The sequence below is a fragment of the Oratosquilla oratoria genome, chromosome 19 (genome assembly GCF_046742065.1).
Source record: "Oratosquilla oratoria isolate Oo_2021 chromosome 19, ASM4674206v1, whole genome shotgun sequence".
Taxonomy (NCBI): Eukaryota; Metazoa; Arthropoda; class Malacostraca; order Stomatopoda; family Squillidae; genus Oratosquilla; species Oratosquilla oratoria.
The window spans coordinates 54,151,906-54,173,695 of NC_134795.1; the positions used below are offsets into that span (position 1 = coordinate 54,151,906).

Here is a 21,790-nt window from a genome sequence, read left to right on the forward strand (position 1 = left end):
TCGAATCAGCTACCCACTTACCAGTTTGCTTGTCAACGTGTCGCGTTGTCTTCATGGAACCGTCAGTGTCAGATCCATACCTTCGGATGTAATATGTCCTGGTTGATCCATCGGGCCTTTTTTCTGTTGTCTTCTCATACTGTTCAGCGGCGCCACGAGGAAGACGATCAAGATTGTCAACTTCTCGTGGAAGTCCAGTGTGTTCCAAATACCTTGGGTCTTTAGGATCTTTGGGAGATCTGATGTAGTACGTTCTCGTTGTACCGTCAGGCCTCTTTTCCGTTGTCTTTTTGTAGTACTCGGCAGCGCCGCGAGGAAGACGATCAAGATCATCGACTTCTCGTGGAAGTCCAGTGTGTTCGACATACCTTGGATCTTTGGGATCTAAGGGGGATCTGATGTAATATGTTCTCGTAGAACCGTCAGGCCTCTTTTCCGTTGTCTTTTTGTAGTGCTCGGCAGCGCCGCGAGGAAGACGATCAAGATCATCGACTTCGCGTGGAAGTCCAGAGTGTTCGAGATACCTTGGATCTCTGGGATCTAAGGGAGATCTAATGTAATATGTTCTTGTAGAACCGTCAGGTCTCTTTTCCGTTGTCTTTTTGTAGTGCTCGGCAGCGCCGCGAGGAAGACGATCAAGATTATCGACTTCGCGTGGAAGTCCAGTGTGTTCGAGATACCTTGGATCTTTGGGATCTAAGGGGGACCTGATGTAATATGTTCTTGTAGAACCGTCAGGCCTCCTTTCCGTTGTCTTTTTGTAGTGCTCGGCAGCGCCGCGAGGAAGACGATCAAGATTATCGACTTCGCGTGGAAGTCCAGTGTGTTCGAGATACCTTGGATCTTTGGGATCTAAGGGGGACCTTATGTAATATGTTCTTGTAGTACCGTCAGGTCTCTTTTCAGTAGTAGGCTTATAATGGATGGCAGCATCCCGAGGAAGACGACCAAGATCATCAACCTCGCGTGGAAGACTAGAGTGATCCAAATAGCTTGGGTCTTTCGGATCTACAGTGGTCCTGATATAATACGTTCTTGTGGTGCCGTCTCTCAACTTCTCCGTGGTGCTTCTATAATGAATAGCAGCGCCACGAGGGAGACGATCAAGATCGTCGACTTCACGTGGAAGACCAGAGTGTTCAAGATACCTTGGATCTTTTGGTTCTAATGGTGATCTTATGTAGTATGTTCTTGTCGTGCCATCTGGTCTCTTTTCCGTTGTAGGCTTGTAGTGGATGGCAGCGTCACGAGGAAGCCGATCAAGATTGTCGACTTCGCGTGGAAGGCCAGTGTGTTCGAGGTACCTTGGGTCCTTCGGATCAACAGGAGACCTAATGTAATATGTCCTTGTTGTGCCATCTGGCCTCTTTTCCGTTGTAGGCTTGTAGTGGATGGCAGCGTCACGAGGAAGACGATCAAGGTCGTCGACTTCGCGTGGGAGATCGGTGTGTTCTGCGAATCTTGGATCTCTTGGCTGACGGTTGGGGTCGTGAGGATCTCCCGGTTGACGACCCACTTCACGAGGTTCGCTTGGTTCACGACCTGGTTCTCGAGGCTCACTTGGTGCACGGCCCGGTTCTCGAGGCTCACTCGGCTCACGGCCTGGTTCGCGTGGTTCACTAGGCTGACGGTCAGATCGTTTTGGTTCGCCAATGGGTCTTCCATCGATAGTTGATGGTTCACAGGGATGGTCTTTCTTGACGTAATATGTTCTTGTGGTTCCATCAGAGAGCCTTTCTGTGATGTATTCCCATCTACCCGAAGTCTTTCGATACACGGCTTCAGTATGAGGTTGGAGTCTGTGTGGTTGTCCAGTTCGACTCGGAACTTCCCATGTATCAGTGTGATAGAATTTGGAGTGGTCCACGTGTCCAGGTTCCCTTGGGGTAGTATATGTAGGCTTTCCTGCAGCAGGTTCGTAAGGATCTCTACGAACGTACTGCGTCCTCGTAGAACCATCAGGAAGTTTCTCAGTGATATATTCCCAGCGACCAGGCTCTCGAGGTTCGCTTGGTTCGCGACCAGGTTCTCGAGGCTCGCTTGGTGCACGACCAGGTTCTCGAGGCTCGCTTGGTGCACGACCAGGTTCTCGAGGCTCGCTTGGTGCACGACCAGGTTCTCGAGGCTCGCTTGGTGCACGGCCAGGCTCTCGAGGTTCACCTGGTGCACGTCCAGGTTCTCGAGGCTCGCTTGGTGCACGCCCAGGTTCTCGAGGTTCACCTGGTGCACGGCCAGGTTCTCGAGGCTCGCTTGGTGCACGTCCAGGTTCTCGGGGCTCGCTTGGTGCACGGCCAGGCTCTCGAGGTTCACCTGGTGCACGACCAGGCTCTCGAGGTTCACCCGGTGCACGACCAGGTTCTCGAGGCTCGCTTGGTGCACGTCCAGGTTCTCGAGGCTCGCTTGGTGCACGACCAGGTTCTCGAGGTTCACTTGGCTGACGCCCAGGCTGGTCTCGTTTGACGTAATGAGTCCTAGTGGAGCCATCGGCGAGCCTTTCTGTAATGTATTCCCAGCGGTCCGACACCTTCCGATAGATTACCTCTGAACCTGGTTCCTTTCCGTATGGCTTTCTTGAACCATCATCTGGTTCACGTGGCTGGCGACCTGGTTCTCGAGGTTCGCTCGGCTGTCGTCCTGGTTCTCGAGGCTCACTCGGCTGTCGTCCTGGTTCTCGAGGTTCACTCGGCTGTCGTCCTGGTTCACGACCAGGTTCTCGAGGTTCACTTGGCTGACGACCAGGTTCTCGAGGTTCACCTGGTGCACGACCAGGTTCTCGAGGTTCACTTGGCTGACGACCAGGTTCTCGAGGTTCACTTGGCTGACGACCAGGTTCTCCAGGTTCACTTGGCCTACGATCTGGCCTTTCCGGTTCACCAGGCAGACGCTCAGCCTCCCGAGGTTCTCTTGGTTCACGGCCTGGCCTTCCTGGTTCACCTGGCTGACCTGGTTCTCGAGGCTCACTCGGATGACGACCGGGTTCTTGAGGTTCACCCGGTTGTCCAGGTTGTCGTGGTTCGCTTGGCTGACGACCTGTCTCTCGGGGTTCACTTGGTTGACGACCCGGTTCTCGTGGTTCCCTTGGTTGACGCTTAGTGATAGGCCTTCCGTCAATCGTGGTTGGTTCATTGGGACGTTCAGGGGCGTAGTCTCTCTTGACGTAATGCGTTCGTATAGAACCATCACTAAATCTCTCGGTGATGTACTCCCATCGTCCGGAAACTTTTCGACTGATGACCTCTGAAGACGGTTTCTTGTCTTTTGGTGCTTTTCCATCATCTCGCGGTTGGCCTGGACGGTCACCAGGGCGATCACCTGGGCGGTCACCTGGGCGATCACCTGGGCGATCACCTGGGCGATCACCTGGGCGATCACCTGGGCGGTCACCTGGGCGATCACCTGGGCGATCACCTGGGCGATCACCTGGGCGATCACCTGGGCGATCACCTGGGCGTTCACCTGGGCGGTCACCTGGGCGGTCACCTGGGCGATCACCTGGGCGATCACCTGGGCGAACACCAGGACGGTCACCTGGGCGGTCATCAGGGAGGTCATCAGGGCGGTCACCAGGACGATCACCAGGGCGGTCACCAGGACGATCACCAGGGCGGTCATCTGGACGATCACCTGGGCGAACACCAGGACGGTCACCAGGACGATCATCAGGGCGGTCACCAGGACGATCACCAGGGCGGTCATCAGGACGATCACCAGGGCGGTCACCAGGGCGGTCACCAGGACGATCACCAGGGCGGTCACCTGGGCGAACACCGGGACGGTCACCTGGACGATCATCAGGGCGGTCACCAAGACGATCATCAGGGCGGTCACCAGGGCGGTCACCTGGACGGTCACCAGGACGATCACCAGGGCGGTCACCAGGACGATCACCAGGGCGGTCATCTGGACGATCACCTGGGCGAACACCAGGACGGTCACCAGGACGATCATCAGGGCGGTCACCAGGATGGTCACCAGGGCGGTCATCTGGACGATCACCAGGACGGTCACCAGGGCGGTCACCAGGGCGGTCACCAGGACGATCACCAGGGCGGTCACCGGGACGATCACTTGGACGATCAACTGGACGATCATCAGGGCGGTCACCAGGGCGGTCATCTGGACGATCACCAGGACGGTCACCAGGACGATCACCAGGACGATCACCTGGATAGTCACCAGGCTGTTTAGGATAACGATCATAATCTCTGGGCTTCTCATCGTCCCGAGGCATGTCCGAGAGAGTGAAAGTGGTATCAATGTATCGTGGGTCTTGGGGCTCCCTTGGGTCCCGTGGTACCCTTTCAGTCCTCTCGGTATCTGTAGGTTTTTCAGGTCGGTGAGGATGTTCGGCATCTGAAGGTTCTCTAGTATCGTTAGGTTTCTTTGGCTCCTGCCCTGGTTCTTTAGGTTGACTTTTGGGTCCGAAGTAGATTGAATAATTGCCATCACCACCGCCACCTTCTGGTTTGACTGTGGTTGTGTAGTTGTACGTGACAGAAGGTTTGCTGACCCTCTTGGTGCAACGCGTGTAGACATAAGAATGGAGTAGGGTGTCCTCAACGTCTCTGATATCTCTCTCTGGTGTGGTGCGCCGCCGTCGAGAGTCTCCTACTGGACGCATGTAGCTGGGGACTGAGCTAGTGTTAGAAATGCCAGATAATGACTGCATACTGTAGGTCCATTTATCTAGAGCTTCCTCGGATGTTACGCTATGAGGACGCCTTGAAGGCTTCTTGTAGCCGGGTTTTCTGTGGTCAGGATGATCATAATCGGGTGTTGTTTCCCGTGTTGATGACCTATCTGGAGTTTCTTTGCCAGGCGATCTACGAAGATAATCTTTAACTGGAGTCCTTCTGGGTTGATCCCTCTTCGGGGTTTCGGTGGGTTTTTCTCTGCCTGTAACTGTCTTCGTCCTTGGTTGTTTATCAGGTGTTGTTCTTGGCTCCTCTGGTTTCTTGTGTGGACTAGTACCCTTCGATATCCTCCTTGGTTGCCTAGTGACCTCATCGGGCTTATCTTTTGGTTTCCTCACGTCTACTGGTTTTCTTCCCTTTGGTTCATCAGGCCGCTTTTTGGAAGGTTCACGATCACGTGTTGTAGAGTCTGGCTTTCTGTCCTTTGGTTCACCAGGACGTCTCCTCACGTCATCCGGCTCCCTGCCCTTTGGCTGTTCAGGACGCCTGTTAACAACTGTACCCTTCTGCTTTGGTCTCTCTACATCGCCAGGTTCTTTGCCCCTAGGTTTTCTAGGCCTTCGCTTTCCATCATCAGGTTCTTCATCCTTTGGCTCCCCAGGTCGTCTCCTTATAGCATCAGGCTCTCTGCCCTTAGGCTCCCCTGGCCTCCTCAGAGGTTTCTTGTCATCTGGTTTATCAGGTCGTCTCCTAACATCTCCAGGTTCTACATCACTTGGTTCGCCAGGACGACGTCTTATAACACCAGGTTCCCTATCATCAGGTTCTCCAGGTCTTCTTTCACCGGGCTTTCCATCCACTGGTTCACCAGGACGTCTCCTTATATAATCCGGTTCTCTGTCTGTTGGTTCTTTAGGCATTCTTGCATCATTAGGCTCCCTATCCTTTGGCTCGCCAGGTGTTCTGGCCGTTGGCTCTCCATAGTATCGCCTCACATCATCAGGTTCTCTATCCTTAGGTTCTCTGGGGCTCCTCATGATGTCCTCAGGCTCCCGATCTCTAGGTTCACCAGGTCGCCTCTTTACATCACCAGGTTCTCTATCCTTAGGTTCTCTTGGGCTCCTCATGATGTCATCAAGTTCCCTATCTCTTGGTTCACCAGGTCGCCTCTTTACATCACCAGGCTCTCTATCCTTTGGTTCTCTAGGGCTTCTCTTGATGTCCTCAGGTTCCCTATCTCTTGGTTCACCAGGTCGCCTCTTTACATCACCAGGTTCTCTATCCTTAGGTTCTCTTGGGCTCCTCATGACGTCCTCAGGTTCCCTATCTCTTGGTTCGCCAGGTCGCCTCTTTACATCACCAGGTTCTCTATCCTTAGGTTCTCTTGGGCTCCTCATGATGTCCTCAGGTTCCCTATCTCTTGGTTCACCAGGTCGCCTCCTCAAATCACCAGGTTCTCTATCCTTAGGTTCTCTAGGGCTCCTCATGATGTCCTCAGGCTCCCTATCTCTTGGTTCACCAGGTCGCCTCTTTACATCACCAGGTTCTCTATCCTTAGGTTCTCTTGGGCTCCTCTTGATGTCCTCAGGTTCCCTATCTCTTGGTTCACCAGGTCGCCTCTTTACATCACCAGGTTCTCTATCCTTAGGTTCTCTTGGGCTCCTCATGATGTCCTCAGGTTCCCTATCTCTTGGTTCACCAGGTCGCCTCTTTACATCACCAGGTTCTCTATCCTTAGGTTCTCTTGGGCTCTTCTTGATGTCCTCAGGTTCCCTATCTCTTGGTTCACCAGGCCGCCTCTTTACATCACCAGGTTCTCTATCCTTAGGTTCTCTTGGGCTCCTCTTGATGTCCTCAGGTTCCTTATCTCTTGGTTCACCAGGCCGCCTCTTTACATCACCAGGTTCTCTATCCTTAGGTTCTCTTGGGCTTCTCTTGATGTCCTCAGGTTCCCTATCTCTTGGTTCACCAGGTCGCCTCTTTACATCACCAGGTTCTCTATCCTTAGGTTCTCTTGGGCTCCTCATGATGTCCTTAGGTTCCCCATCTCTTGGTTCACCAGGTCGCCTCTTTACATCACCAGGTTCTCTATCCTTAGGTTCTCTTGGGCTCCTCATGATGTCCTCAGGTTCCCTATCTCTTGGTTCACCAGGTCGCCTCTTTAAATCACCAGGTTCTCTATCCTTAGGTTCTCTTGGGCTCCTCTTAATGTACTCAGGTTCCCTATCTCTTGGTTCACCAGGTCGCCTCTTTACATCACCAGGTTCTCTATCCTTAGGTTCTCTTGGGCTCCTCATGATGTCCTCAGGTTCCCTATCTCTTGGTTCACCAGGTCGCCTCTTTACATCACCAGGCGCTCTATCCTTAGGTTCTCTTGGGCTCCTCGTGATGTCCTCAGGTTCCCCATCTCTTGGTTCACCAGGTCGCCTCTTTACATCACCAGGTTCTCTATCCTTAGGTTCTCTTGGGCTCCTCATGATGTCCTCAGGTTCCCTATCTCTTGGTTCACCAGGTCGCCTCTTTACATCACCAGGCGCTCTATCCTTAGGTTCTCTTGGGCTCCTCGTGATGTCCTCAGGTTCCCCATCTCTTGGTTCACCAGGTCGCCTCTTTACATCACCAGGTTCTCTATCCTTAGGTTCTCTTGGGCTCCTCATGATGTCCTCAGGTTCCCGATCTCTTGGTTCACCAGGTCGCCTCTTTACATCACCAGGTTCTCTATCCTTAGGTTCTCTTGGGCTCTTCATGATGTCCTCAGGTTCCCTATCTCTTGGTTCACCAGGTCGCCTCTTTACATCACCAGGTTCTCTATCCTTAGGTTCTCTTGGGCTCCTCTTGATGTCCTCAGGTTCCCTATCTCTTGGTTCGCCAGGTCGCCTCTTTACATCACCAGGTTCTCTATCCTTAGGTTCTCTTGGGCTCCTCTTGATGTCCTCAGGTTCCCTATCTCTTGGTTCACCAGGTCGCCTCTTTACATCACCAGGTTCTCTATCCTTAGGTTCTCTAGGGCTCCTCATGATGTCCTCAGGTTCCCTATCTCTTGGTTCACCAGGTCGCCTCTTTACATCACCAGGTTCTCTATCCTTAGGTTCTCTTGGGCTCCTCTTGATATCCTCAGGTTCCCTATCTCTTGGTTCACCAGGTCGCCTCTTTACATCACCAGGTTCTCTATCCTTAGGTTCTCTTGGGCTCCTCATGATGTCCTCAGGTTCCTTATCTCTTGGTTCGCCAGGTCGCCTCTTTACATCACCAGGTTCTCTATCCTTAGGTTCTCTTGGGCTCCTCATGATGTCCTCAGGTTCCCTATCTCTTGGTTCACCAGGTCGCCTCTTTACATCACCAGGTTCTCTATCCTTAGGTTCTCTTGGGCTCCTCTTAATGTCCTCAGGTTCCCTATCTCTTGGTTCACCAGGTCGCCTCTTTACATCACCAGGTTCTCTATCCTTAGGTTCTCTTGGGCTCTTCTTGATGTCCTCAGGTTCCTTATCTCTTGGTTCACCAGGTCGCCTCTTTACATCACCAGGTTCTCTATCCTTAGGTTCTCTTGGGCTTCTCTTGATGTCCTCAGGTTCCCTATCTCTTGGTTCGCCAGGTCGCCTCTTTACATCACCAGGTTCTCTATCCTTAGGTTCTCTTGGGCTCCTCATGATGTCCTCAGGTTCCCCATCTCTTGGTTCACCAGGTCGCCTCTTTACATCACCAGGTTCTCTATCCTTAGGTTCTCTTGGGCTCCTCATGATGTCCTCAGGTTCCCTATCTCTTGGTTCACCAGGTCGCCTCTTTACATCACCAGGTTCTCTATCCTTAGGTTCTCTTGGGCTCCTCTTAATGTCCTCAGGTTCCCTATCTCTTGGTTCACCAGGTCGCCTCTTTACATCACCAGGTTCTCTATCCTTAGGTTCTCTTGGGCTCTTCTTGATGTCCTCAGGTTCCCGTTCTCCTGGTTCACCAGGTCGCCTCTTTATATCACCAGGTTCTCTATCCTTAGGTTCTCTTGGGCTCCTCATGATGTCCTCAGGTTCCCGTTCTCCTGGTTCACCAGGTCGCCTCTTTACATCACCAGGTTCTCTATCCTTAGGTTCTCTTGGGCTCTTCTTGATGTCCTCAGGTTTCCTATCACTTGGTTCACTAGGTCGCCTCTTTACATCACCAGGTTCTCTATCCTTAGGTTCTCTTGGGCTCCTCTTGACGTCCTCAGGTTCCCTATCTCTTGGTTCGCCAGGCCGCCTCTTTATATCACCAGGTTCTCTATCCTTAGGTTCTCTTGGGCTCCTCATGATGTCCTCAGGTTCCCTATCTCTTGGTTCGCCAGGCCGCCTCTTTACATCACCAGGTTCTCTATCCTTAGGTTCTCTTGGGCTCCTCATGATGTCCTCAGGTTCCCTATCTCTTGGTTCACCAGGTCGCCTCTTTACATCACCAGGTTCTCTATCCTTAGGTTCTCTTGGGCTCCTCATGATGTCCTCAGGCTCCCTATCTCTTGGTTCACCAGGTCGCCTCTTTACATCACCAGGTTCTCTATCCTTAGGTTCTCTTGGGCTCCTCATGATGCCCTCAGGTTCCCCGTCTCTTGGTTCACCAGGTCGCCTCTTTACATCACCAGGTTCTCTATCCTTAGGTTCTCTTGGGCTCCTCTTGATGTCCTCAGGTTCCCTATCTCTTGGTTCACCAGGTCGCCCCTTTACCTCACCAGGTTCTCTATCCTTAGGTTCTCTAGGGCTCCTCATGATGTCCTCAGGTTCCCTATCTCCTGGTTCACCAGGTCGCCTCTTTACATCACCAGGTTCTCTATCCTTAGGTTCTCTTGGGCTCCTCTTGATGTCCTCAGGTTCCCTATCTCTTGGTTCACCAGGTCGCCTCTTTACATCACCAGGTTCTCTATCCTTAGGTTCTCTTGGGCTCCTCTTGATGTCCTCAGGCTCCCGATCTTTAGGTTCACCAGGTCGCCTCTTTACATCACCAGGTTCTCTATCCTTAGGTTCTCTAGGGCTTCTCATGATGTCTTCAGGTTCCCTATCTCTTGGTTCACCAGGTCGCCTCTTTACATCACCAGGTTCTCTATCTTTAGGTTCTCTAGGACTTCTCTTGATGTCTCCAGGTTCCCTATCCCTTGGCTCACCAGGTTCTCTGTCTGTTGGTTCACCAGGATATCTCTTTACATCACCAGGACGCCTGTTTATATCATCGGGTTGTCTACCCTTTGGATCACTGGGACGTCTCCTAATATCACCAGGTTCTTTATCTTTTGGTTCTCTTGGGCTTCGTTTATCATCTTCCGGCTGTCTATCCTTTGGTTCACTGGGGCGTCTTCTTATATCACCCGGTTCTCTATCTTTAGGCTCTCTAGGACTTCTCATGACATCACCAGGTGTTCTATCCCTTGGCTCTCCAGGACGCCTCTTCGTATCATCAGGTTCAAAATCTTTGGGTTCTCTTGGACTTCTCTTGGCATCCTTAAGTTCTTTATTCATTGGCTCTCCAGTTGGTCTCCTTACACCATCTGGCTCTCTGTCCTTTGGCTCACTAGGGCGCCTCCTCACATCGCTAGGTTCTCTGTCCTTAGGTTCTCTAGGACTTCGTTTTACATCCCCAGGTTCTCTGTCCTTTGGTTCACTAGGGCGTCTCTTTACATCATCAGGTTCTCTATCCTTGGGCTCTCTGGGACTTCTCTTAGTATCTTTAGGTTCTCTATCCTTTGGTTCATCAGGGCGTCTACCAATATCATCACGATCTTTGTCCTTAGGCTCTCTTGGACTTTTCTTGATATCTTCAGGTTCCCTGTCCTTTGGTTCGCCTGGACGTCTCTTTAAGTCATCAGGTTCTCGATCCTTTGGTTCTCTGGGACTTCGTTTAACATCACGAGGTTCTTTGTCCTTTGGCTCACTAGGTCGCCTCTTCGCATCATCTGGTTCTCTGTCCTTTGGTTCACTAGGGCGTCTCCTTGCGTCGTCAGGTTCTCTATCCTTAGGTTCTCGCGGACTTCTCTTAATATCGTGAGGCTCCCTATCCTTTGGCTCACCAGGGCGTTTCTTTATATCATCAGGTTCTCTGTCCTTTGGTTCCCTAGGACGTCTCTCAGAATCACCAGGTTCTCTATCCTTAGGTTCTCCAGGTCGTCTCCTTATATCATCAGGCTCTCTGCCCTTAGGCTCTCCAGGTCGTCTCTTTCCATCATCAGGTTCTCTATCCTTTGGCTCACCAGGGCGTCTCTTTACAGCATCAGGCTCTCTGCTCTTAGGTTCCCCAGGTCTTCTTGTTACACTGACAGGTTCCTTATCTTTTGGTTCCCCAGGGCGCCTTCGTATGTCATCTGGTTCACCAGGTCTCGTTTTATCTTCAGGTTTCCTATCCTTTGTATCCCCTGGTCTTCGCTTTAAGCCAGCAGGCTGTGCGTCTTCTGGCCTGCTTGGTATTTTCTTTCTATCAATCGGCTCCCTTTTACCTGGCTCATCAGGTCGTCTCTTTACATCAGGGTCTTCTCTTTCCTTCGGTTTGCCAGGACGCCGGCTAACATCAACCGGCTCTTTGTCTCCTGGTTTTCCTGGTCGTCTCTTTGTATCATCCGGTTCTCTTACCTCTGGTTCTCCAGGTTTTCTTCTTACACTACCAGGCCTTCTGGTAACATCATCGGGTTGTCTGTCGTGTGGCTCAACAGATCTTCTCTTGGGCTCTTTGTCCTTTGTTACGCCAGGTGTTCGTGCCTCAGGTGTTTTCTTTCTCAGTGGCTCTGTTTGTTTGGGCTCACGAGGAACTTTCTTTGTTTTCAGAGGTTCTCTTTTACCGGGTTCCCCTGGTTTTTTCTTTGTGGGTTTGTCTCCTTCTGGTTCTTCAGTCTCCTCATCAGTAATATATTCTTCATATTCTTCTATTTCACCATTCTCTAATACGCTCGTTTTCCTCACAACAATTACATACGATGTTACTTCGGAAACCTCACCAGTGACTTCACATGTTATATACCTAGTTATCCAGCGCCTAGTGATGGTTTCTTCTCCTTCATCATCCGATGTTCTAGGACTCTCAGTTGTATCTCTGGGCTTCACCGGTCTACGAGTACGCTCTCCAGGACGCCGGGTAACATGAACCGTCTCTTTGTCTCCTGGTTTTCCTGGTCGTCTCTTTATATCATCCGGTTCTCTTACCTCCGGTTCTCCAGGTTTTCTTCTTACACTACCAGGCCTTCTGGTAACATCATCGGGTTGTCTGTCGTGTGGCTCAACAGATCTTCTCTTGGGCTCTTTGTCCTTTGTTACGCCAGGTGTTCGTGCCTCAGGTGTTTTCTTTCTCAGTGGCTCTGTTTGTTTGGGCTCACGAGGGACTTTCTTTGTTTTCAGAGGTTCTCTTTTACCGGGTTCCCCTGGTTTTTTCTTTGTGGGTTTGTCTCCTTCTGGTTCTTCAGTCTCCTCATCAGTAATATATTCTTCATATTCTTCTATTTCACCATTCTCTAATACGCTCGTTCTCCTCACAACAATTACATACGATGTTACTTCGGAAACCTCACCAGTGACTTCACATGTTATATACCTAGTTATCCAGCGCCTAGTGATAGTTTCTTCTCCTTCATCATCCGATGTTCTAGGACTCTCAGTTGTATCTCTGGGCTTCACCGGTCTACGAGTACGCTCTCCAGGACGCCGGGTAACATGAACCGTCTCTTTGTCTCCTGGTTTTCCTGGTCGTCTCTTTATATCATCCGGTTCTCTTACCTCCGGTTCTCCAGGTTTTCTTCTTACACCACCAGGCCTTCTGGTAACATCATCGGGTTGTCTGTCGTGTGGCTCAACAGATCTTCTCTTGGGCTCTTTGTCCTTTGTTACGCCAGGTGTTCGTGCCTCAGGTGTTTTCTTTCTCAGTGGCTCTGTTTGTTTGGGCTCACGAGGGACTTTCTTTGTTTTCAGAGGTTCTCTTTTACCGGGTTCCCCTGGTTTTTTCTTTGTGGGTTTGTCTCCTTCTGGTTCTTCAGTCTCCTCATCAGTAATATATTCTTCATATTCTTCTATTTCACCATTCTCTAATACGCTCGTTTTCCTCACAACAATTACATACGATGTTACTTCGGAAACCTCACCAGTGACTTCACATGTTATATACCTAGTTATCCAGCGCCTAGTGATAGTTTCTTCTCCTTCATCATCCGATGTTCTAGGACTCTCAGTTGTATCTCTGGGCTTCACCGGTCTACGAGTACGCTCTCCAGGACGCCGGGTAACATGAACCGTCTCTTTGTCTCCTGGTTTTCCTGGTCGTCTCTTTATATCATCCGGTTCTCTTACCTCCGGTTCTCCAGGTTTTCTTCTTACACTACCAGGCCTTCTGGTAACATCATCGGGTTGTCTGTCGTGTGGCTCAACAGATCTTCTCTTGGGCTCTTTGTCCTTTGTTACGCCAGGTGTTCGTGCCTCAGGTGTTTTCTTTCTCAGTGGCTCTGTTTGTTTGGGCTCACGAGGGACTTTCTTTGTTTTCAGAGGTTCTCTTTTACCGGGTTCCCCTGGTTTTTTCTTTGTGGGTTTGTCTCCTTCTGGTTCTTCAGTCTCCTCATCAGTAATATATTCTTCATATTCTTCTATTTCACCATTCTCTAATACGCTCGTTTTCCTCACAACAATTACATACGATGTTACTTCGGAAACCTCACCAGTGACTTCACATGTTATATACCTAGTTATCCAGCGCCTAGTGATAGTTTCTTCTTCATCATCCGATGTTCTAGGACTCTCAGTTGTATCTCTGGGCTTCACCGGTCTACGAGTACGCTCTCCAGGACGCCGGGTAACATGAACCGTCTCTTTGTCTCCTGGTTTTCCTGGTCGTCTCTTTATATCATCCGGTTCTCTTACCTCCGGTTCTCCAGGTTTTCTTCTTACACCACCAGGCCTTCTGGTAACATCATCGGGTTGTCTGTCGTGTGGCTCAACAGATCTTCTCTTGGGCTCTTTGTCCTTTGTTACGCCAGGTGTTCGTGCCTCAGGTGTTTTCTTTCTCAGTGGCTCTGTTTGTTTGGGCTCACGAGGGACTTTCTTTGTTTTCAGAGGTTCTCTTTTACCGGGTTCCCCTGGTTTTTTCTTTGTGGGTTTGTCTCCTTCTGGTTCTTCAGTCTCCTCATCAGTAATATATTCTTCATATTCTTCTATTTCACCATTCTCTAATACGCGCGTTCTCCTCACAACAATTACATACGATGTTACTTCGGAAACCTCACCAGTGACTTCACATGTTATATACCTAGTTACCCAGCGCCTAGTGATAGTTTCTTCTCCTTCATCATCCGATGTTCTAGGACTCTCAGTTGTATCTCTGGGCTTCACTGGTCTACGAGTACCCTCTCCAGGAGAACCATCCCTTGGTTCCGTAGGTCGTTTTGTGGCCTTACCGTCCTCAGGTTTGTGTGGTCGTTTTCTCGTATCCTCTGGTTCTCTACTTCCAGGCTCTCTGGGTAAGCGTTTCATGTCGGATGGTTTTCTCTCACCCGGTTCGCCAGGTTTTCGCTTGACTGGTGTTGGCTCCTTGTCTTTTTGGTCACCAGGCCGCCGTCTAACATCATCTGGTTCCCTGCCCTTAGGTTCTCCAGGTTTCCTCCTTATATCACTGGGTTCTCTATCCTTTGGCTCCCCAGGACGTCTCTTGACATCATCAGGTTTTCTTCCTTTAGGTTCTCGAGGTCTCCTGGCATCATCAGGTTCTCTTTCCCTTGGTTCACCAGGACGTCTCCTTGTATCATCAGGCTCTCTACCTTTGGGCTCTCCAGGGATTCTTCTTACAGACTTGGGTTCTCTGTCCACAGGTTCTCCAGGACGTCTTCTAACTTCACCAGGTGTTTTATCTTTAGGTTCTCCAGGTCTTCTCCTAACATCCTTAGGTTCTCTATCCTTTGGCTCACCAGGACGTCTCCTTACATCATCAGGCTCTCTGTCTTTGGGTTCTCCGGGTTTTCTTCTTATACCCTTAGGCTCTCTATCTTTTGGCTCGCCGGGACGTTTCCTTACATCATCAGGCTCCACATCTGATGGTTTTTTGTCTTTTGGCTTGCGGATATACTTAACTTCTTCACCGGGCACTTCTTCTTCATCAGTAACAATTTCTCCAGTTTCCAGAACTCTCGTCCTCCTGATATATGAAACAGTTTCTGATGTCTCTCCTGTGAACTCACCTGTGATGCGTGTTGTCACACTACGGCGTTTGTACCTAGTTGCATCGTCTCCCTCCTCGTCTGATGTCCTTGGACTTTCACCTTCATACCCAGGTTCTCTTGGTTTTCTTTCCTGGTCTGGTTTCATAGGCTCTCCTGGCAACCTCTTAACACGGTCTGGTTTCTTTTCCTCTGGCTCATCAGGTTTCTTCTTACGTGGTCTACGATCTGTTGGTTCTCTCTCGCCTTTGTCATCAGGAATATCCTCTTCATCAGTAACTACTTCACCGGTTTCCAAAACTCGTGTTCTCTTTACAACTGTAGTAGATCTAGATGTTTCATCAGTAGATATATCGGTTACGCGTTCAGTTACTCGGCGAGTATACTGCTTCATAGTAATATCTGTATCATCCTCGGAAGTTACAGGACTTTCGTGTCCGTCCTTGGGTTCACCAACTCTTCTGGTGACATCCTTAGGCTTTTTGTCCTCAGGTTCCCCAGGCCGCCTTACTACGCCTTTAGGTTCCTTGTCCTTTGGCTCACGAGGGCTTCTCTTAATGTCAATTGGCTCCCGATCCTTTGGCTCACGAGGAGTTCTTCTAACATCACCAGGCTCCCTATCCTTTGGCTCACGAGGACTTCTCTTGGCATCCTCAGGCTCCCGATCTTTTGGTTCGCGAGGACTTTTGGAGACAATAGTTTCCCGATCTTTTGGTTCTCGGGGACTTCTTTTGATGTCAGTAGGCTTTCTATCCTTTGGCTCACGCGGACTTCTTTTGAGTTCATCAGGTTCCCGATCTCTTGGTTCATCGTCATCAGGTTCCTCACCCAGCCCGCGAAGGTTTAGTTTGAAAGTAGGTTCCAAATCTTTTGGCTCGCGAGGACTTCTCTTGGTGTCATCAGGTTCACGAGGACTTCTGGTATCAGAAGGTTTCCTATCCTTTGGCTCACGGGGAGTTCTCTTTGTGTCATCAGGTTCCCGAACCTTAGGGTCACGAGGACTTCTGGTATCAGAGGGCTCCCTATCCTTTGGCTCACGAGGAGATCTTCTGACGTCACCAGGCTCCCGATCCTTTGGCTCACCTGGGTAGCGTTTGATATCACCAGGTTCTCGATCCTTTGGTTCACGGGGACTTCCCTTGACACCATCAGGTTCACCATCCTTTGGCCTACGGGGACTTCTCTTAATGTCATCAGGCTCCTTATCCTTTGGTTCACCTGGACGTCGCTTGGTGCGGGAAGGCTCTTGATCTTTTGGTTCACTAGGACGCCGTCTGGTGTCAGTAGGCTCTCGATCTTCTGGACGATCGACGTCCTCCTCCGGTTCAAATTCCTCGTCAGTAACAACCTCACCAGTTTCCAGCACACGAGTTCTCCTAATGACTCTAGTAGAGGCTCTGATTTCAGAGGCATAATCAGTGTGCTCACTTGTTACGAGCTTTGTTACGCTGCGTCTAGTAACTCTTGTATCAGTGGTTTCGTCATCTGGTCTATCCCTTGGTTCTTTAGGTTCCTTCGGTCTAATAGGACTTCTACTCTCACCAGGTCTTCGTTTGGTATCTTCAGGTTCTTTTTCACCTGGTCGACGTGTGACACCTACTGGTTCTTTATCCTTTGGTTCACCAGGACGCCGTGTAATATCTTTAGGTTCTTTGTCCCTGGGTTCACCAGGTCTTCGCTTGATATCTGCAGGCTCTCTATCCCTGGGTTCTCCAGGTCGACGTGTAGTATCTTTAGGTTCTCTATCCCTGGGTTCGCCAGGTCTACGTGTAATATCATCTGGCTCTCTGTCCCTGGGTTCGCCAGGTCGACGGACGGTGCCTTCCGGTTCCCTATCCCGAGGTTCACCAGGTCGACGGATAGTATCAATCGGCTCTCTGTCCCTCGGTTCATATGGTCTTCCTTTAGTATCTCTGGGTTCTCCGTCTTTGGGTTCTCCAGGTCGACGTGTTGTATCCTTAGGCTCTCTATCCCTGGGTTCTCCAGGTCGACGTGTTGTATCTTTAGGCTCTCTATCCTTGGGTTCGCCAGGTCTACGTGTAATATCTTCTGGCTCTCTGTCCCTTGGTTCTCCAGGTCGACGTGTTGTATCTTTAGGCTCTCTATCCCTGGGTTCACCAGGTCTACGTGTAATATCATCTGGCTCTCTATCCCTTGGTTCTCCAGGTCGACGTGTTGTATCTTTAGGCTCTCTATCCCTGGGTTCACGGGGACTTCGCTTGACACCATCAGGTTCACCATCCTTTGGCCTACGGGGACTTCTCTTAATGTCATCAGGCTCCTTGTCCTTTGGTTCACCTGGACGTCGCTTGGTGCGGGAAGGCTCTTGATCTTTTGGTTCACTAGGACGCCGTCTGGTGTCAGTAGGCTCTCGATCTTCTGGACGATCGACGTCCTCCTCCGGTTCAAATTCCTCGTCAGTAACAACCTCACCAGTCTCCAACACACGAGTTCTCCTAACGACTCTAGTGGAGGCTTTGATTTTAGAGGCATAATCAGTGTGCTCACTTGTTACGAGCTTTGTAACACTGCGTCTAGTAACTCTTGTATCGGTGGTTCCTTCTACTTCTTCATCTGGTCTATCCCTTGGTTCTTTAGGTTCCTTCGGTCTAATAGGACTTCTACTCTCACCAGGTCTTCGTTTGGTATCTTCAGGTTCTTTTTCACCTGGTCGACGTGTGACACCTACTGGTTCTTTATCCTTTGGTTCACTAGGACGCCGTGTAATATCTTTAGGTTCTTTGTCCCTGGGTTCACCAGGTCTTCGCTTGATATCTGCAGGCTCTCTATCTCCAGGTCGACGTGTAGTATCTTTAGGTTCTCTATCCCTGGGTTCGCCAGGTCTGCGTGTAATATCTTCTGGCTCTCTGTCCCTGGGTTCCCCAGGTCGACGGACGGTGCCCTCCGGTTCCCTATCCCGAGGTTCACCAGGTCGACGTGTTGTATCCTTAGGCTCTCTATCCTTGGGTTCTCCAGGTCGACGTGTTGTATCTTTAGGTTCTCTATCCCTGGGCTCGCCAGGTCTACGTGTAATATCTTCTGGCTCTCTCTCCCTGGGTTCGCCTGGTCGACGGACGGTACCTTCCGGTTCCCTATCCCGAGGTTCACCAGGTCGACGGATAGTATCAATCGGCTCTCTGTCCCTCGGTTCATATGGTCTTCCGTCTCTAGTTTCTCCAGGTCGACGTGTTGTATCCTTAGGCTCTCTATCCCTGGGTTCTCCAGGTCGACGTGTTGTATCTTTAGGTTCTCTATCCCTGGGTTCGCCAGGTCTACGTGTAATATCTTCTGGCTCTTTGTCCCTTGGTTCTCCAGGTCGACGTGTTGTATCTTTAGGCTCTCTATCCCTGGGTTCACCAGGTTCTCGATCCCTTGGGTCACGGGGACTTCGCTTGACACCATCAGGTTCACCATCCTTTGGCCTACGGGGACTTCTCTTAATGTCATCAGGCTCCTTGTCCTTTGGTTCACCTGGACGTCGCTTGGTGCGGGAAGGCTCTTGATCTTTTGGTTCACTAGGACGCCGTCTGGTGTCAGTGGGCTTTCGATCTTCTGGACGATCGACGTCCTCCTCCGGTTCAAATTCCTCGTCAGTAACAACCTCACCAGTCTCCAACACACGAGTTCTCCTAACGACTCTAGTGGAGGCTCTGATTTCAGAGGCATAATCAGTGTGCTCACTTGTTACGAGCTTTGTTACACTGCGTCTAGTAACCCTTGTATCTGTGGTTCCTTCTATTTCTTCATCTGGTCTATCCCTTGGTTCTTTAGGTTCCTTCGGTCTAATAGGACTTCTACTCTCACCAGGTCTTCGTTTGGTATCTTCAGGTTCTTTTTCACCTGGTCGACGTGTGACACCCACTGGTTCTTTATCCCTTGGTTCACTAGGACGCCGTGTAATATCTTTAGGTTCTTTGTCCCTGGGTTCACCAGGTCTTCGCTTGATATCTGCAGGCTCTCTATCCCTGGGTTCTCCAGGTCGACGCGTTGTATCTTTAGGTTCTCTATCCCTGGGTTCGCCAGGTCTACGTGTAATATCATCTGGCTCTCTGTCCCTGGGTTCGCCAGGTCGACGTGTTGTATCCTTAGGTTCTCTATCCCCAGGTCGACGAACAACATCTCTTGGTTCTCTCTCTCTTGGTTCACCAGGTCGACCTGTCGTGTCTTTTGGTTCTTTATCCCTAGGTTCCCCAGGTCGACGTTTGATAGCATCAGGTTCTCTGTCTCCCGGTTCACCAGGTCGACGTGTAACTTCCTCGGGTTCTCTGTCTCCCGGTTCACCAGGTCTTCGTTTGATGTCTCCAGGTACTCTATCCTTTGGTTCACTAGGTCGACGTTTGACATCTGTTGGTTCCTTCTCACCAGGTCTCCGTGTTATATCTCTTGGCTCTTTATCTCCAGGTTGACCAGGCCTTCGTCTGATATCATCGGGTTCTCTATCACTGGGTTCTTTCTCACCAGGCCGGCGCGTCACATATGTTGGTTCTCTACCCCGAGTAGTATCCTCAGGTTCACCAGGTTTTCGTTTGATGTCTCTAGGTTCTTTATCTTTAGGCTGACCTGGCCGGCGTGTAATGCCATCTGGCTCTCTGTCATCTGGTTCTTCAGGTCTTCGTTTGCCATCTCTTGGTTCTTTGTCCTTTGGTTCACCAGGTCTACGAGTGATTTCTTCTGGTTCTCTTTCACCAGGTCGACGTGAAGTATCTTTTGGCTTTTTATCTCCAGGCTCGCCTGGTCTACGGGTAACATCTTCAGGTTCTCTCTCTCTCGGCTCACCAGGCTTTCGTTTGATGTATCCCGGTTCACCAGGTCGATATTTGGTATCTTCGGGCTCTTTATCTCTTGGTTCACCTGGCCTTCGCCTGATATCACTGGGTTCCCTGTCTCGAGGTTCACCAGGTCGACGCGTATCTCCCGGCTCTCTATCCTTTGGTTCACCAGGTCTACGTGGGGAATCCTTAGGTTCTCCAGGTCGTCGTTTGGTATCATAGGGTTCTTTATCTTTTGGCTCGCCAGGTCTTCGCTTGATGTCTCCAGGTGTTCTGTCTCTAGGTTCACCAGGTCTACGTGTGGTATCTGTAGGTTCTGCATCCGTTGGTTCACCGGGCTTCCGTTTGGTTATCAAAGGTTCTCTGCCCTTTGGTTCACCAGGTTGACGACCAACATCCCTTGGTTTCTCATCTTCTGGTTTTCTTGGTCTTCTTGTAGTATCAGGTTCCCTACCCTTTGGTTCACTCGTTTTTCGTTTTATGTCTTTTGGTTCTCCAGGACGACGTTTGGTATCCTTTGGCTCTTTATCCCTTGGCTCACCTGGCTTTCGTTTCACTTCTCCGGGCTCACCGTCCTTTGGTCTTCGATCTGGCTCATCATGAGGTTCATCAACTTCGTCCTCTGGAACGTACTCCTCGTCAGTAACCACTTCACCAGTCTCAAGTACTCGGGTTCTTTTCACGACAGAAATGGCTCTTCTTTCTGACGTCTGCTCCTTGTACTCACTGGTTACGTATCGAGTTGTGCTCGTCCGGCTGGTCCTCCTGGAAATGGTTTCTTCAGTTTCTTCATCTGTTTTTCCAGGTTCCTCAGGCTCCTCAGGCTTTTCTTTGAGACGTTTTGGGTCTTTGCCTTCGGGACTTCCTGGTCTTCTAGGCTTTTGTTTGGTGTCTTTTGGCTCGGTTTCCTTTACCTTGCCGGGTTGTTTCTTCACATCGTCAGGTTCTCTTCCCTTTGGACGACGGTCTGGAGCTCTATCTTTTGGTTTACCAGGAAGATCCTGGAGTCTCTTTGGCTCGTCCTCTTCTGGTTCACCTGGCTTTCGCCTAACGTCTGAAGGTTTTCTATCCTTTGGTTCACCAGGACGTCGTTTGGGGTCTTCAGGTTCCTTAGACTTTGGCTTGCCGGGGCTTCTTGGTCTCTTAGTAGGATCCCGATCTTTTGGCTCTTTTGGCTCATCACGAGGAGACGTGATAGGCTCTTCGTCAGAAGCAGGCTCATCGTCAGTGACCACTTCACCCGTTTCCAGTACACGAGTTCTCCTGATAGCAGTTACTTTAGTACGGTCGGTGTATTCACTTGAAACGTACTTTGTAACGCTTCTGCGGCCGTGTCTGATGACAGTTTCTTCCGTCTCCTCGTCGGATGTTCTTGGACTACGATCATCATCAGGTTCCATGACATCGCGTGGCTCCCCTTCCTTAGGTTCACGCGGTTTCCTGCCTTTGTCGTCTGGTTTTTTCGTGCCAATGGGTTCTTTACCTTTTGGTGTTTTTGTCTTTGGACTTACTTCGTCCGTACTGGAAGGCTTTTTGATGGAATCTTTTGGTTCTTTCGGACGTTTCACACCTTCATCTTCAGGAGTATCTTTACTTGGTCTTCTTGGCGAAGTGACCTTACGGGGTTCTTCGGGACGCCCAGGTGACTTGTCAGACAACTTCCGTGTGGGTCTATCCTTCTTCGGTTCTTTCCCACGGGGAGACTTTTTGTCTTCAGGCTCCTCCGGTTCCTCCGGTTCCTCCCCATCCCGTCTACGAACTAACGTTACCCTTCCCTCCCTCGTTAAGATATCTCTACTCGTAACGGACACGGACGACTCGGTCACAGATGATACAGCACTTCGACTCGAAAGAGTAGTACGCGTTACCGGTTCGTTATCGTCAGGTTCGTCTGGCCGTCTTTTCGTGTCTTTTTTCGTTTTTTTATCTTTGTCTTTGTCTCTAGGTTCTGTTTCTGTGTCATCACCTGCAACGTACATTTGGTTACATTATAAAGGAAAGTAATATCGGGTATTGTACTTACCTTCTGTAGTTCTACGAATAACAAAAAATGGTTAGTGGACACATAAAACAAAAAATCGGTGGAAGGTGCTGTAAGAAAGGGGAAAAAATGACACCACAAAACTACATGCTATTTTGCTGGCCTATGACAGCTCAGCCTAATGAAACTAATAACACAGTACATGCTGATACTATTCACTAATATTTACACGAGCGTGAGCCATATCATAACACATGAAGTGAGACATGCGCAGAAG

The 21,790-nt window shown here is 50.2% G+C and overlaps 1 protein-coding gene across 15 annotated transcripts in view; it reads right to left on the bottom strand.

Moving 5' to 3' along the window:
- LOC143035894 (uncharacterized) overlaps positions 1-21,790 on the bottom strand; it is a 359,986-nt gene that overhangs the window by 163,419 nt on the left and 174,777 nt on the right. For all 15 annotated transcript variants that reach the window (XR_012967338.1, XR_012967337.1, XM_076203071.1 and 12 more), the window contains one exon: positions 1-21,498. This exon is cut by the window's left edge and continues 402 nt beyond it. Coding sequence is in view for 13 of the 15 variants with exons in the window: in XM_076203071.1 (XP_076059186.1) it covers positions 1-21,498 (21,498 nt within the window). In the remaining 2 variants the exon portion in view is untranslated. The remainder of the gene's footprint in view (positions 21,499-21,790) is intronic.